This window comes from Cryptomeria japonica, chromosome 2 (assembly GCF_030272615.1).
Source record: "Cryptomeria japonica chromosome 2, Sugi_1.0, whole genome shotgun sequence".
Taxonomy (NCBI): domain Eukaryota; kingdom Viridiplantae; phylum Streptophyta; class Pinopsida; order Cupressales; family Cupressaceae; genus Cryptomeria; species Cryptomeria japonica.
In genome coordinates, this window is record NC_081406.1 from 86,251,796 (window position 1) to 86,267,940 (window position 16,145).

Sequence of the window (16,145 nt, forward strand, 5' to 3'; positions counted from 1 at the left end):
TTGGCAAGAGACGCACCCTTTCACCATCAGCACCCTTTGAAAGAGTGCAACTCTTCATTATTTCTACCCTTTGAAAGGGACACAACCTTTCACATTCAGATCTGCACTTATTTAAATCAGATCTGCTCTTCCCATTCCCAAATTCTCCCCCCTTAAAATGAGTTCTCTTCGGAGTCGCAACTCATCATTTCATGCCTTTTCACCATTCATTAACTTAATCAAATTTTAATCATATTTAAATTTTTAATTATATTATTTTATATTTTAATTTACTTTTTTATTTTTATCTTTTGTATTTTAATTTTATTATTATTATTTATTATTAAATCATATTTCAAATTGAGGGACATTGCATCAGGGCCTGTCTCTACCACTTTTGGATCATGTGAACCCTCTATTTCTGTGTACATGAACAGATTTTTCTGCACATGGTACTCTGCGGTAGAATTACTTCTGATTTTGTGTTTGTTTCACAACTTAACTATCTTTGCTTTTGTCCAAAGAACACAGCCTTTGGCACAGAGGATTTTATCATATTTGCCCTTCATTTTGACTCTTCAATGATTATTGCTTAGCAATACACTTCCCCCATTGTCTTGACCTTGGACAACTTCAGTTTGCATTGAATGAATGGACACAAGCTGCTACAATACTTGAGGACGCCATGTTACTTGACTCAAATGTGCCCAACTTTGAATAGAGATCATGGAATGCATAGATGTAGCTATAGACCAACTAGTAACATCCTTGCCACAGTTATTGGACTCAATATGGTGGCCATCATAGACATCTTTAGCATACTATTCATTCTTAAAAGCTTCACGGAAGTTTTCCCAAGTTAGCTCAGAACTTCTTTTTGGTTGGTCCTCCTCCCACAAATTATGGGCCTGCCACCACTTCTTCGCAAGTGAAGAAACTTCTCAAAGTCTGATCTTGATCTTTTCCTCATCAAAAAAGTCAATCATAGAGAAATATGACTCTAACTGATCTAACCAATTATCTATTACATCTGCATGTATTTTACCCTCATGTTGAGCCAATGCAACCCCCCATTCAAGGACTCCAATGAACTGGTTTATCAGAAATACCCTATGTTACACCTAGTTTCTGGGACGGGGACGGCAGGGAACGGGGGTACGCGTTTCCGGGACGGTGATTTTTTTTGTCAATTTTGGGGACAGCTAGGGGACGATAAAGGGGACGGCTATATAAAAATAGGGAAAATTAGAATATATAGGTAAATTTAAAATATTCATATGAAAACATGGATTAAACATGCATAATATACATTGTAGAACCTTAACATATAAGAACCAGCAGAGTTCTTATGGCAAATTTGTGTTAAATTAAGAGTCAAAGTCAAATTGCTTATAGAATTCATTGTCAAAATTCACTGTCTATATGCAGAATTTAAGGGGACGTCCCCTAGGAGTCCCCTGTCCCCAGAACAGGGACGCCTGAAAAAAATACTGGGGACGCGTCTCCAGGTAACATAGGAAATACCTGACTTTCTTAAAGGGCCTTTATAATTTAATCTTTGATCATCATTTGGACTACATCCTGCACCTCCTCCATTGGAACTTGTTTATAACTTTTATCTATTGCATCTGCATCTATGTTACCCTCAAACACAGAAATGTCTAAATTCACTTAGAACCTAAGAGAGATTCATCCCCCAAAATCTTTCCCTAACAATTGGACCGATGCAACCACCCATTCAAGGACTTCCGCGAATCGGTTGAACAGAAATAGCATTTGCTCTTGAAAAGCCTTTATAATTTCATCTTTGATCATCATGTGGCTTACATCCTGCACCTCCTCTATCTGAACTCATTTAACACAGCACAAGAGATAGTCTAAGATGTCGTGGTTTGAAACCAAGCTTCAAATAATCTGATCATGTTCAATGGGATATGAAAGATGAATCACTTTGATACCAATGATCTAGATCCCAAGGAGGTCTCCAGGGTGCAACACTCTAGATGGGAATTTAGATGTGTTGTGTATGTGCAAAAGCAATTGAAGAAAACAATTCAAACAAAATAATACTAGGAACTGGAACAAATAGTTTTATTATTTTGCACGTTCTATACATGGCATACGCTTGCAAGAGATGCATGACCATGTATCCTGTCTTATCTATCCTATATCTGTCTCTCACTAATTTTACAAATTTGTATTTATTAATTGCAAGGGCAAGAAGGCAAAAACATTTGTTATGGGAGTTGAATGGTTGCAACAGTTGAACACCCACTTGTGACTCTTCATCTTCTAACTGCTTGCCTTCTGGTTGTTCATTGTTTTGTCATGTATCTTGTCATAGAAGGACTCCAGAAGTTGCAACAATTTGTTACTCGTACAAACTGAAGTGTTGCATAGTGTTTTGAGAAGTTATGCAGGGATTTGCAAAACTGTGTATCCTGTATGTTGTAGCAGACGTACATGTAGATGTGGTACATAATTCAGAAAAAGTTGTCTTTATGGTTGTGTAACATGATACTTGACATTGTACAAATGGCACATTATGCAAAGGGCTGCACAAGAGTTGTAGGATGTCTTTTGGGCTATGTGGGATAGTTCTTGGTGCTATGCAAATGGCACATGGAGCAAGGAGATAAGTATGGTTTCTCAACATTGTTCTTAGCATTGCACAAGTTGCACATGAAGCAAGGAGCTGCATATTGATGTAAAGGATACTCTTCCTTCAAAAACCACCGGATTACACACTTCAAAACACTTGTAAAAATCTGATTTAGAACAGCAAAATAAGATGAATTGAGCACCAACTTTATGCAAACAAACTAGTGAAATTCTTATTGAAATTTGAAACAACTTTCCATTACACAATGCTAAGCCTATTGGCTTCACTTATCAATGCTCCAATCTGATATAAGTCTGATAATAGACCTGCAAAAAAGATTTAAAACAGCAGCAATGCCTTTCCAAATCTGTTTTTCCTTCTCCTTTTATCTCCTTAGCCTTCACCTGCAAAATCTCTCTTCAAGAATTGAAAATCAACATGTAAAAATGCCAACTTCTTCATGAAATTACCTTTCATTTCATTTCACTTGGGGACCCAGAAATGGCAAGCCAAACTTAGATTCCTTCCTAATTTTTAATTTGACTTTGCCTTGAGATCATCATTTAGTGTTCTTACAACACTCTTACAGTCTGCTAAAGATAGGAGTCCACCGTATGCCACCAACTCACCCATTTGACTCCAAAATTGGCAAAACCCAGAAATCCTCATGTGGTGTGCTGAACTTAGAGAATATGCTTTCTCATAAGCATTTACTCCCTGGAAATTTGAATTTGAACTTTATTTGGCACCCAATTAGGTGTATGTGGGGTCCATCCATTCCCAACACCTATATTGGCAATTTTTGAATTTTAACAATTTAAATTGCCAACAAATTACAGAAAAAAAATGTTTGCTAAAGTCTATTACAAGCCACGCCAAAATATTTACAAAAATATTTGGCTTTATTAAACACCAAAAATCTACCTAAAGCCAAAATTCCAACTATGCAAGAAAATGAAATATTTTTAGACGTGAGAGATTGCCTGACCCCCCTGGATGCTCCTGCATCACATATACTGTTGCATGAATAACCAAGGCCAGAGCACATATCCATGCTATGGGCATGCAGATCACTCTTGGTTAAAATGATTGCATTTGGTAGAAAGTTGGTAAAATAAAATATATCATACATCTATCAGGGTGTCACCATTTACAGCCTCATTAACTAATCAGTCTATTGAAGGCACACGTGTCAATTGTTTGTGACTAACTTGAAAAGTATCAAAAAAAATTTGAAGTAAAGAGTAGCTTGAAGGTGGCCCAAGATAAGACAAAATCTCATCAAGGCCAATAACAATGTGATATAATTTGAAACAATTAATAGAGTTTTCTTTATGTTACAGGCCTATAAGAAAAGTTCCTTATAGAAATGGAAGCAAAGTACCATAGTGTTGTGACGTATTCACACATCGCCCCATTGCAAATGGGAACCCCTACCTTTTTGCTTTCTGGGGTTTGCTTTCTAGGTTTTTAGGGTTTGTCTGTTAGCCTTTGCATGCTGAGTGTTGCCAGAGGGATCACTAGGATGGCAAGCTCTGCTTCAGCCAGGGTGAGTCCAAGGGGCCCCAAAATTAGGGTTTCTTTGAGAGTCTTCCTTAGGGCTTGGTTTTGCTCTTGTTGCTAATTGTGTCTTGCTTGGTGAGTGAGTATCATCCTTGAAGGTCTGAGCTAGGTCAAGTTGGTGAGTGATGAAGTCTAGAATGTCATCCTGATCTTCAAATGCCCTGAAATTTGGCGCTCTCTAGAATGTCTTCCTGATCCTGAAATTTGACTGCCTGGAAAACTGAAGAATCCTCCAAAAACTAGATTTTGCATTATAACTCCTGGAGGTCCGAAACCACTCTCAAGCATCCTGACAGTATATATGGAATATAACTTAAAGTATAAATGACATTTCCTTATATCTTTTCCTTATATCTTTCTTCTTTCTTATACTTAAATGTTATATTCCATACATGAATCCTGACGGAGAGACCAAAATGTCAAATTTCGCTCTTGACCCTTCCAAAGGGTCCAGAGCGAAATTCTCCATAAGACATTCTACATTGCCCAAAGTCATGAACTAGCTCATTCCCAGGCATTTGTGAAGGCAAAACAATTATTTGGAGTGAAGAAATGTGAAAATGAAGTCAGGATTTGAGCCCAAGGGTGATTTTCGCTCCTGACCCTTCCAAAGGATCGAGAGCGAAATCCTTATTTTGACCCTCTATTTTGCCTTGAAGGACCTTGTTTTGAGCTTATTTGGTGGTGGATTGCCTTGATTATGGTGAAAGGAGGTTGGATAAATCAAGTTTGGAGGAGAATTGAGACAATGGAATGTGAAATCAACCTAAATTGGAAATTCCTGGTCCAGAGCGAAATTTCCAATTTAGGTTGATTTCACATTCCATTGTCTCAATTCTCCTCCAAACTTGATTTATCCAACCTCCTTTCACCATAATCAAGGCAATCCACCACCAAATAAGCTCAAAGGGTCCAGAGATGGCACCCATTTCTTCCTTGTTTAGACCAGGATCTTAGTTTCTAAGGCATATTGTGAAAGTTTGGACATGTTCTTGCCTTAGGAAGTGAATGAAAGCATCAAAATGTGAAGATTTTGTCCAAGATCAAGAATTTCGCTCCTGATTTTGTGGAAGTGAGATAACATGTCTTTGCCTTTTGAGGTGGTTTGGAGTTGGAGAAATGAAGAATCAAGCCTAGAACATGATTTTCGCTCCTGACCCTCATTTCCATGGAAGGGTCTAGAGCGAAAATCTCCATGGACCTCATTTCCTTCCTTGTTTGGCCAAGTTCTTAGTGTCTAGGGCATGTTGGAAGAAAGATGGTTATGTTCTTGCCTTGGGGGATGATTGGAAGCAATAAAAGGTGGAGATTTTGTCCTAGAGGGGGAAATTTCGCTCATGACCCTTCCAGAGGGTCCAGCGCGAAATTCCCCAAAACTACCCTTTTTTCTCAATTTTATGCTAAGTCAAGTATGGGTCAGGATGGGGTAAGATTGGAGAAGTCCTTGAGCAAAACTTTGAGTTGCTAGTGATCCGTGAACATGAAGGAATTGAGCCAAATCAAGAATTTCGCTCCTGACCCTTCCAAAGGGTCCAGAGCGAAATTCCTAGGATCACCTATTTTCCTTGCAAATCAAGTTAAGTTTTAGGTTTTTATGGCCTAGATAGGAGTGAGGCGATGTATCCTTGGTCTTGGAGGTGGATTGGAGTTGAGAGAATGAGAAAATAAGCTCAAATCATGAATTTCGCTCCTAACCCTTCCAAAGGGTCTAGAGCGAAATTCTAAAATCCACCTATTCCTTTCATATTTGTGCCAAGCCAGGCCTAGACAAAGATGATAGATGCCCCTAGGATGGACCTTGAATGGGTTGTTGCCTCCAAAAATGAAGATTCTAAGCTTGGACAAGGATTTGCCTCCTGACCCTTCCAGAGGGTCTAGGGCAAAATCCATTATAGGTCATGTCCCTAGCCATGATTTCTAGCGAAATTCTCTTTTCTGGTCATTTTGAAGTCAAACAAAATGTTGCAAACATGGAAGAAGGATCCAAGGATAAGAGTCCAAGTATAGAAAGTGAAAAAGGACCTTGGTGAAGGAAAACAAGCAAATCATGAATTTTGCTCCTGACCCTTCAAAAGGGTCCAGGGCAAAATTCACCAAATGTCCTTTTTCTTCCAAATTTGTGCTAGACCAAGACAGTGATCAAGGTAGGTTGGGCTTAAAGATTGCCACAAGCATGTCTTAGAAGGGGTTGTGAGTGAAAGAAGCAAGTGTTTTGTCCATGATCAAGAAATTCCCTCCTAACCCTTCCAAAGGGTCCAGGGTGAAATTCTCAATTTCACCTAACTTGCTCATGATAAAGGTCAAAGCATGGATCCCTAGGCTTTGGAGGAAGGAAATCTATCATATGTTTGCCTTGGAAGGAATTTTGGAGTAAACAAGTGACAGAATTATCCTGGAATGCAAAATTCACTCTTGACCCTTCCAAAGGGTCCGAGGCAAAATTCTTATAGGGCCTGTCCCTAGGAAGGATTTTGAGCAAACTTTATTTTGAAGTCTTCTTGTTGATGATTTAAGGTGGAAAATGCTTTGTTGAAATGAACATGTCATATGTACTTAATCACCTTTTGGTTTATTTTGCAGATGGAGAAAACCAGGCCAGGGCAAGAACGACCTCTTCCAATCCATCATCGTCAAGGACGACCAATTCCAGTCCATCATTGTCAAGGACGTTCCACAGGCAAAAGGGAAGACTCAAGGTGTTCAAGGAATTGCCAGCTACCTCCAATACCTTCACTTTGCCACACTAAGGAACCACAAGATGACAAGAAAGGCGTTGCCAGCATTTCAAGGAAAGGTACACCGTACACCACCCATCCATAACATCAAAGACAGAGGAGAATCAAATAAGGTCAGTGCAAGGGTCCGTTGAAGAAGCAGATAGTCTCAGAAGAGTTAATCAAAGTTAGCTTCTCAGCATCATCAAATTCAACATCAACCAAGTTACAAGTGTCAGACAAGGTGGCATCCCAGTCATCATTCCTCCGATTGGATTGGTCCACCTCAGCGTGTCTAGATTCAATGTATCTGACTCGTCTGGGACGACACAAACTTCGAGGCACCTACCCCTGCTTCCTATTGGTCCTCACCCTTGGAATGTAATTTTCTAATTGGCTAAGGAAGTTTTTTGTAACAAACCCTAATTAGGGTTTCTATCTTGTAATCCTAGCCATTGATTCTAAATCAATCAGAGTCGTCTATTTGTAAAGGGTTTCCCTATATAAAGCCTTGGCTCCTCATTTGCAAAGGTTAATAGCTAGTTAATAGTTAATAGTTAATAGTTGGTTAATAGAGAATAGATAGTAGTGAATAGTTAGAGAGTAAGAAATAGTTAGAGTAGAATAGAAAGAGAAGGCAAAGATTGTTGCCAAGATGTTTTTGTAAAGGACTTGTAAACTTCATTGAAGAAATGGTGAATTCTATGGGTCGATTCAACAATGTGCATGGTCTCTATACTTCTCAAATTTGATTTCATGTTATTAGATGAGTGGAAGAAATGTGTATGATTGATGGTGAAATTTGTATATCCATACTACTAGCAGTTTGTTGATTGCAGACTTGCCTTGTGTAGTCAACTGGAGTCATTCAGCTTAAGCTTAACTTCAATTGTCGCTTCTTCATTGATATGCATCAGCCTGATGGTGTCCATGCCTGTAGCGGTGATCTAAACATCATAAAGCTTTCCTCAAAAGATCACACTAACCTTGTGGAGATGGTCCTGGGACGTCAAAGCAAGATTTAGTTAGAATTTCATCAAAGGTCATTCATTGCTCTTACATTCTTAGTATTAGAAATAGATCCCGTTTCAACCCTTCTCCTTTTTCCTTTTTTTCAAAATCTAGGACCAGTAAAATCTCATGTTCCAACAATATTCAAAGCAAATCAGACACTCAAGCAATCAAATGTAAGTCCCCTTGTGATTCCAGCAAAATCACATCATACCATGAAGAGCTTATCCACACGTGGAGACCCTACATAGCAGAACCTTGAAGTTTCTCCGATTGATCCTTTTGCGATATCTTCAGCATTCGGGAACTTTATTTAAGAGAGGATAAGATACCTCTGGGTATTTTATTCTATGTTTGGTCGTGTACAAAAGACACATCAACACATAGGCAGTTCATGATTTTGGCATGTGTGAAAATATCAAGCAGTCTGCACAGACTTAAGTGCATAATACCTTGCATCTCATGCTTGAAGAAGGTAGCAGGGTAAAAATGTCAAAGCTTCAAATGCCCTGCCTCTCCTTGATGATAATATGCATATTATTTTGACTACATAATGAATTTTGAAAAATGAAAAAGCTAAGGAATGAGGGACCATCAAGATATCTTATTTAGTAAAAGGATCTTTATATTGGAAGAAGCAAAATGGGATTCGAGGATGTAGAATGGGAGAGTAATAAGCAAACATATTGCAGAATCCAACGTTGCAATTGCTTTCAAGCAAAACAATTCATGGAGGGATGAATGTTATATTGTTCAACCAGCCACTTGCCAACATTCTCACAAGGTCAAACAGTTGGTGTAACATAGAAAGCCATTGAACATTTTGATTAAAAACAACTACAACTCTTCTTTCAAAACATGGGAATATTCACAAATACTTGTTATGCAAGTTAAGACACGTGAGCATTTTAACAAACAGTTGGCATGTAACCTAAAAATTTATTTCAAATTTAGAAATCTTACCTGCAATTGTCAATCAGCTATATCTGTACATTTTGTCAAACACTTAACATACAAACTGAAACTAAAGTGGAGAGAATACCCAAAATGATTGATGATGTTCCAATAGTTGAAATATGTTGGATTAATTCACTCCAAACTGCCATGATAGGTTCTATAGCTATTATAATTATGAGTGCAGTTGACAAAATTAAGTTATCTGCTCCATTGTATGCTAATCTGAATGCTCAATACTACTTGTAGGGACCACTTCCCCCCAATTTCTTTTAGAAGGCTGATGCAATGTGACGAATCAGATTTTCTTCTTAAGCATCAATGATTCCTCCAAAAGGGAATCGATACTCTCTAACATCTCGCACACACCCTCCAAGCAACTTCCAAGGCTACAGCAATCTTTGCGAAGATTTTTGAGACTTTTAAGTTGAAAATTGCCACCCTTGAAAATAATCATTACCTTCTTAATAAAACATAATTGATATCTTTAGAGATGACCCCACGACGCAGCGGTTAACTGCGAGCCTCCTACATGGGAGGTCTTGGGTTCGAATCTACTCGAGGCCCATGTGTCCCACACACAGGTAATGGAGAGATAAGGTGATGCCTGGGCGTGGAAGACAGGACGGCACAGGGAGATATAAGGGTGTTATTGCCAAACAAACATGAGGATGAGGCCCCTCAAAAATGTGGTCTCACTGGTTCATAGCTCCAGTCAAAAGCGAATACCGCTTCGGCTGTGATTCATCAGAAAAAAAGCACATAATTGATATCTTTGCCTATGTTCGGACAGGTAAATAGTACATAGCTGCTCCAAAATAAACCTTTCACCTTTATTTCAATAATTAATTTCTGATTTCCTCACTTAAAAATATTTATGGGAAGCTTCAGAATATAGTATATTTGCCATTAAGATATCTTCAATAATTTCAACAAAATAAACAAACTAAAATCCTTAATTGCAATTTGTCCAATACTCATCTGGAATAAATTCATCAAATCTGCAAACGTTATTGGAAATAATTTTGACTCACTGACCAAGTAAGGCACAAATTGAAGAAATGTTAATTTAATACCTGGCACAAATTAGTGGAATATTAATATAACACCTCGCACAAACTCCTCAATCTTCAAACATTACAAACACCAATGAATCCTGTATGAATCCACTTGATTAGCTGGGTGGGCTTTTGTTCACAAAAATGATTGCCCAAAGGGTTTTCATCCTTCAGCTGAAGAATGAACCAAGTACCATCTCTCCAAACTGGGGTTTGTAAAATAAAATGTTGAGAATGCCTTTTCCTCCTCATTCACCTTCTTTAGAGGCCCTTTTTGTTGCTTTTCAAAACAAAACCTTTTTCATTATTTTTTCAAACAAGTGCTTTTTGCTTTTCCATTGCTTTTTTTAAGAATGCATTTTTCCCTTTTTCCCCAAGCAACTTAATTGATTTAACTTTATATTTTAAACCCCAGAAAGTCACTTTATAAAATAATTATTAAATAAAGTCGCCCAAGTTTAGACATCTTCATTTAATCAGTTAATAATTTAATTATTTCCCACACAACCACCAAAGTTATAGAAAAATAACAAAATGACTCAAAATATAATCCTGACCCACCATCAATATCCTAAATGCATAGAAATCGATCTATGCACAAGTTGGCATTCTCCCAAGATGACACTTCACGAAGAAGTGTGGAATGCTCCCAAAATGTTGGATCTACACACAAACAGTACCATTATACTCCTCTTGGCTTCAAGAACTCTTTGCCACTATCAGAATCCCAATAACGTTGGTGCTCTCCAGGAAAGTTGGGGGTTTCCAAAGATGTTGGAATGGACAAGAAAAGGGGCATTAGATTGTGAGTCCACTCAGACCAATTGTGTGTGTCCACTAGAAACTCTTATTTTTAAATTTTGTTTCTCTTGGTCCATTGGGATGACTTTGTTTCATTAGATGTATTTTTTCATCATAATACCACTAATTATACCACTAGCAAACAACAATAAGAGCTTGCATGAAAATTTGTTATAAATTGGTTGTAAATGTTAAATAACATGTTCAGAAAAGAATACCTTGTACCAAAGTCAAATAGCTTTGTTTTGACTAGACAGCAACCTTGCTGCCCTTAGCTCAATCGGAGTCAGCATCCACACATTCTCAAGAAAGCTCTCTTTTCTTTATTATAATGTTCATTTCTTTCAGCAATATCACACCACTTTTTTTTCCAATTCATAGAAAAGGAGTTTGATTCTGATTTTTCAGTAGCTACTTTTTATTTCCATCATTACAATTTTTTTTTTTTCAGAAGTTTCAGATTTAGTTTACAGCGTGATTGGTGTTAAAATTCAACAAATGGCATGCAGATTCTGCATGCTAGGGTTCAATGTAAATTGTCTCACTTAAACTTTGATCAAACCTACAATTCTGAGTGATATAACCTATATACAGAAACTTTTAAAAGTATAAACACATATATAATTAATAAAAAACAGAAATCAGAATATAATACTTGCTGTCTGAATATATTCTATTATTCTGAGTTTTGGTTCTGCAGTTCTGATAAAACTATTGACCACCCAGTGTCATAAATGGACTCCAACTTGGATGATAAAGGATAAACAAAATGTATTATTTTTTGATGTCTTTAAAGTTTAACCCAAAGAAAACTCTAAAAATATGTCTACTGTCTGCCCAGAATAAAGCATACAAATAAAATAAAGCAACACTTAAGAAAAGCTATAAACAACACTCAATAAACTAATAAAAGCCCCTAAACATAGACCAAAAACTGCACCTAAAACAGAAGTTACAAAAACTAAAAATAGTCAAATCTTCGAGTGCTCAGCAGGCAGAATTAATCACTAAAACTAGGAATTGTTTTATCTTAATTACTGTTGCACCAGAACACCATCTGAGATTCCCCTAAAAAATCTAACAATTTCTTTATTAAATATATCTAGTTCTACAGTTTCATCATCACTCTCAGAAGTCATCTGTTTAGGTTCATAACATGTAAGTTTATGAATTGTGGGATGAAGCAGACACCAAACACTGTCAACCACTAACCACAAAACTTGAAGCCATATTCAAGACACCATAACAAGTCTTCAAAACAAAGGAAAATGCAAAGCCACATAAACAATGCATAGTTTTTCTTCAATAAAGTCCCTATATAAACTGAAAAATAACTTCTTTCACAATCTAAGGTATGTATAGACCTTGTATACTTACATAAATTGTTCCTTTGATAGCAGCAGTGCGGCAAAAAGCTTGAGGCAGCTCTGCTTGGCCATAGACTGGATATAAAAATGCTCCAGATGCGTTAACAAATCTGCAAAGGAAAATTTCAAAATTATAAACATGCCTCAAAAAAGCAGATGATTTGACTGAAAGAAAGATGAATTCTGCATAAACATCCACCAACCAGTTTGTATTTGTTTGTTCTTTATAAATTAAAATGAATTAGAACTACAGATTGCAGAAAAATGGAGATTGTTTTCTTAAACAAAGAAGTTAATTTGAAGACAATATTTCTCTTGCATTAAAAATAACACCAAAAAAGAGGAATCTTTTCCAGCAATAGCCTCCTTGATTGTGGCAGTGAAAACAGGTAAATGTATACAAACACAAGTCACCGGGGATGACCACTCTTGAGTTCTATAAAGTTTAAACTACAGGAATGTTGTCAGTTGTTTCATTCAAAAGATGATACGACTGAGGAGATGTTTCCATGAAAGCAACAGGCATGGCCATGATGATTAAAATTGACCTTGCGAAAACAAGTGGATGTTCAGTAATGCAGTTTGTAAACTACAACAATTAGACCCTAAATTAACTTTAATAAAAAAAAATATTTTGGTAATTTCAATTGCTCTCTGCATTCATTTGTGAGAGAAAAAAACTACATTTGGCACACAAAAGTACAATATAGGAAACCATTACTAATCTCAACACTGCATTCAAGTAGAATCATCAAACATTCATTTCAAAAAAAGGGGCTGAAACCTCAACAATCAAGAATAAGCCCTTCAAATAAGGAACTGAAGGCTATGCATGCACATAATTGCATTATAGAAAAGTCCAATGCACCGGAATCTAGGAAAATGAAGCAGCTACTAAAGAAAAACCCTATTTTACAAAAACCATTATAATAATTGAATCCAATTACAGACGAACAATCCATCTAGAAGACGAAAACATTAATAACTAGAAAAGTAATATATCTAGCATTTTATGCCACAAATATTACCTGCCAATCGATGAGAGATAGAGAACTAAACGTTCAATGCCATCTTTTGTTCTTAGTACTGTGCTTTGCCCCTGAGACTCGTCCTCCTGATCATAATCTGCTAGAGCTATGGCATATAAAATCATGCTGCAGAAAATATTAAGAAATAAAAATTAATTTCTTTGAATGGAAAAAAGAACGAAATGAGTCATATATATTATATACTAAAATATGAAAAAATCCTAAAAATGTCACGTGGATTCTGAAATAAAGACACAAACCAAACAGGCAGTAAACTAAAACAATCTAAGAAAACTATAATTAATCACCACTAACGTCACTCTATTTGTAGAGCTTCAGGAGCACATATCAAATTTCACGATTACTTTTACTAATGCCATGATCATTTCTCCATTCTAAGCTGGTATATATATTGCTATAGATCTAGAAAATTTCACTAAGGTCGATTTTGAGATATGGTAACTTTTGCAATTGGAAATTTGTTATGTTTTATAAAATACATGTTCACATCAAAGGCTGGTACATTTTAGGCCACCAATGCACAGTGCCAGAACAACAATTTAAAATCTATACAGAGACACATATTACTGCTCAGAAAATAAAAATAACACAAATAGATGCCAAGCTACATACAACCATAAGTGCTATCAGTAATCCTAAAGCAGTAACAGAAACGGAAAGAACAATTGTAAAGATATCCTTATGTCAAATGGACAGAAAAAACTAGAAACCTTCAAAGCAGTAGGCTTTATTTCCATTATCCAGTTTCTGAATAAAATATGGCATCTTCGAGTAGGAGACCTGGCAATTCTATAGACCTGTTTTTTGGTCAGTGACATCTATTGAACTCTAATTTTGATTTATAATATGAAGGAAATCAGTGATAAGTGTGTTTTTGACAAATATTTTTATAAAATTGTGTATCAGTCGTGGAAGTGTCAAATGCTTTATCAAGGGATGGACCTTCCAATCACCGGAAAAAAAATGAAAAAATTATAGAAATTGGCTGGTTAAAACGGGAAAAAGAGATACATAAATTTCTGTCCAGGCATGCATAACTTCCTTCACTCGTAAAATTGAAAAGAGAAGAATCTCACAGAAGATTTAAAAGGCTATAAGCTGTACGATTTGATTGATGACGGCAGACGCTGTTGGTCCAAAAAATGCACAAAACTGCTCTCCAAGTCCTCCAGGCTGAGCTTCTCTTGATTCTGAATCAACTTGAAGAACCTCATAAGATGCTTCTTCTCCACCAAACTGAGCGTCCTGTCCTGAAAAATACTGGCCCTGGAATCCGGCACAGGCGTCAAACCTTGCCCCAATCCCGACCAAATATAGCTGCCCTCCACAGACTTGAACTCCATGTATTTACTTCCCCCGGACTTCAATAACAAATCCACCAAAGGGCCTCCGCAAAGGCAAAGCTTAGGGCCTGCGATGTCCAAATTGAAGCTCCTGGAAGGCCCTAGACCTTCTAAATTGTAAGTTTTTTGTTCAAAATCTGAATATAAAATTTGATCGGTTAGGGTTTCCAGTTGGAGATCCTCGCCGTCGGGAGATTTTAGTGTTTCAGTGGCGTTGTTAATTTGCAGCTGAGGTTGGGTAGCACTGAAGCGGCCACCTGAAGATGCCCACTGGGTGACTTCATCAAGAGATAGAGAAGCCCAGTGGTGGCCATAAAAGGAATTGGAGTCTATGTGAAGCACACTCTGCCCTGAAGATGCTGCGGCCGCTGCCATGATCGATTCTTGAAGCCCTGTGCCTATTACTATCACGTCAAATGTCCCCGGTTCGATCTCTGGGAACTCTTGGGCATCTGCCATCCTTTCACACTTCTGCTTTCTTCAATGCAAATTGCAATTTTCGCACCTCCTTACGCTCTTCCGACCACTATGTATTAGTAGGATCTAAATCTTTCGACTGTAGCTATGATGTACATTAAGATCTTGCAAAATAAACTTATCAAAGAAAATGATTACGCCGGCTGACTTTTAAAATCAATGGCTGAAATCTTATAATAACCTATGCAAGACGATTGGAAAAAAAATTCCCTTGATTTTGTTTCGCAAGCAAATGATGTACGTAAACAGTTTGACATGGACATGCGGTACGGGCCGTGCTTAAGACTCACTCAGATAGTCCATGGCAGCCTCCGGGTGGAAGCAAGCAACTTCCATTTCACGATCCAAGATTTTCTTTACCAGACCAAACCCAACTCTTGCCTGATCAGCAATGTACCTATACAGAAAAAAAAACTAAAAATGTTCAGAACCTATTACCCCCAAAATTCACTACAATTCAAAATGTACATAAATTTTCCAATCATACAAAACTAAACTAAACTAATTCGTTCGCTTGCTCGATCAGCAATGTGTACCTGGGCAAAACCTAACTAAAAAATTACACAGCTCATTAATCCCCAAACAAACTATCCATTACAAAATGGATAGAAATTTTTTAATCAAAACGCCCACGAAATTAAAAGCCCTACTAGATCGCAGCGCCACTGTAGCGATCAAGATTCGAACTTACGGCCTTGCAAGGCAGTGGCATGGCAGGCCTTAAATCCCACTACTCAAAACAAATGCGGATTCTGGTTTATATGGAGTCATATTTATCTTTCTTCCTTACAAAAAAAAAAAAAATTTCTAAGAATACCAATTTATGTTTATTGAGTGTAATTGAAATCTTAAATAATTTGAGTTGTAAGATACTTAGCAATTTTATCAATGTTACAAATATACATTAAAGATGTTTTAAAATATAGTTAGCTATTGTTTTTGACTTGTAATGAGGATCAAAGGTACTGTATAAATTTTGAAGAATTTCATAAAAATGATGTTTTTCCAAAAAAAAATTATGAACTAATCTTTAGTATTTCATTTTGCTAAGACCGCTACTTTCCTTACATTTTACAATAATAAATTGATTTATTATTATTTTTTATATTAATTTTGTTATCAAATAAATTTTCAATATGAATTTTTTATTTAATATTATAAATATGTGATAAATTATATATATTAAAAAAATAAAATATAATTTCTAATAGATAGATCATAGTTCAA

General features: G+C 36.7%; 1 protein-coding gene across 2 annotated transcripts in view; it reads right to left on the reverse strand.

The window, feature by feature from the left end:
* LOC131078819 (rab escort protein 1) overlaps window positions 1-15,694 on the reverse strand; it is a 31,213-nt gene extending 15,519 nt beyond the window's left edge. Inside the window, exons 1-4 of one of the 2 annotated variants that reach the window (XM_058016595.1) lie at window positions 15,569-15,694; window positions 14,203-15,315; window positions 13,078-13,203; window positions 12,060-12,159 (exon numbers count right to left, since the gene is read on the reverse strand). In XM_058016595.1, coding sequence (XP_057872578.1) covers window positions 12,060-12,159; window positions 13,078-13,203; window positions 14,203-14,900 — 924 coding nt within the window. In that variant the 5' untranslated portion in view covers window positions 14,901-15,315; window positions 15,569-15,694. Of the gene's footprint in view, window positions 1-12,059; window positions 12,160-13,077; window positions 13,204-14,202; window positions 15,316-15,454 lie in introns of both variants that reach the window. The other variant, XM_058016596.1, reaches the window with a different exon arrangement.
* Window positions 15,695-16,145: the final 451 nt, after the last annotated feature.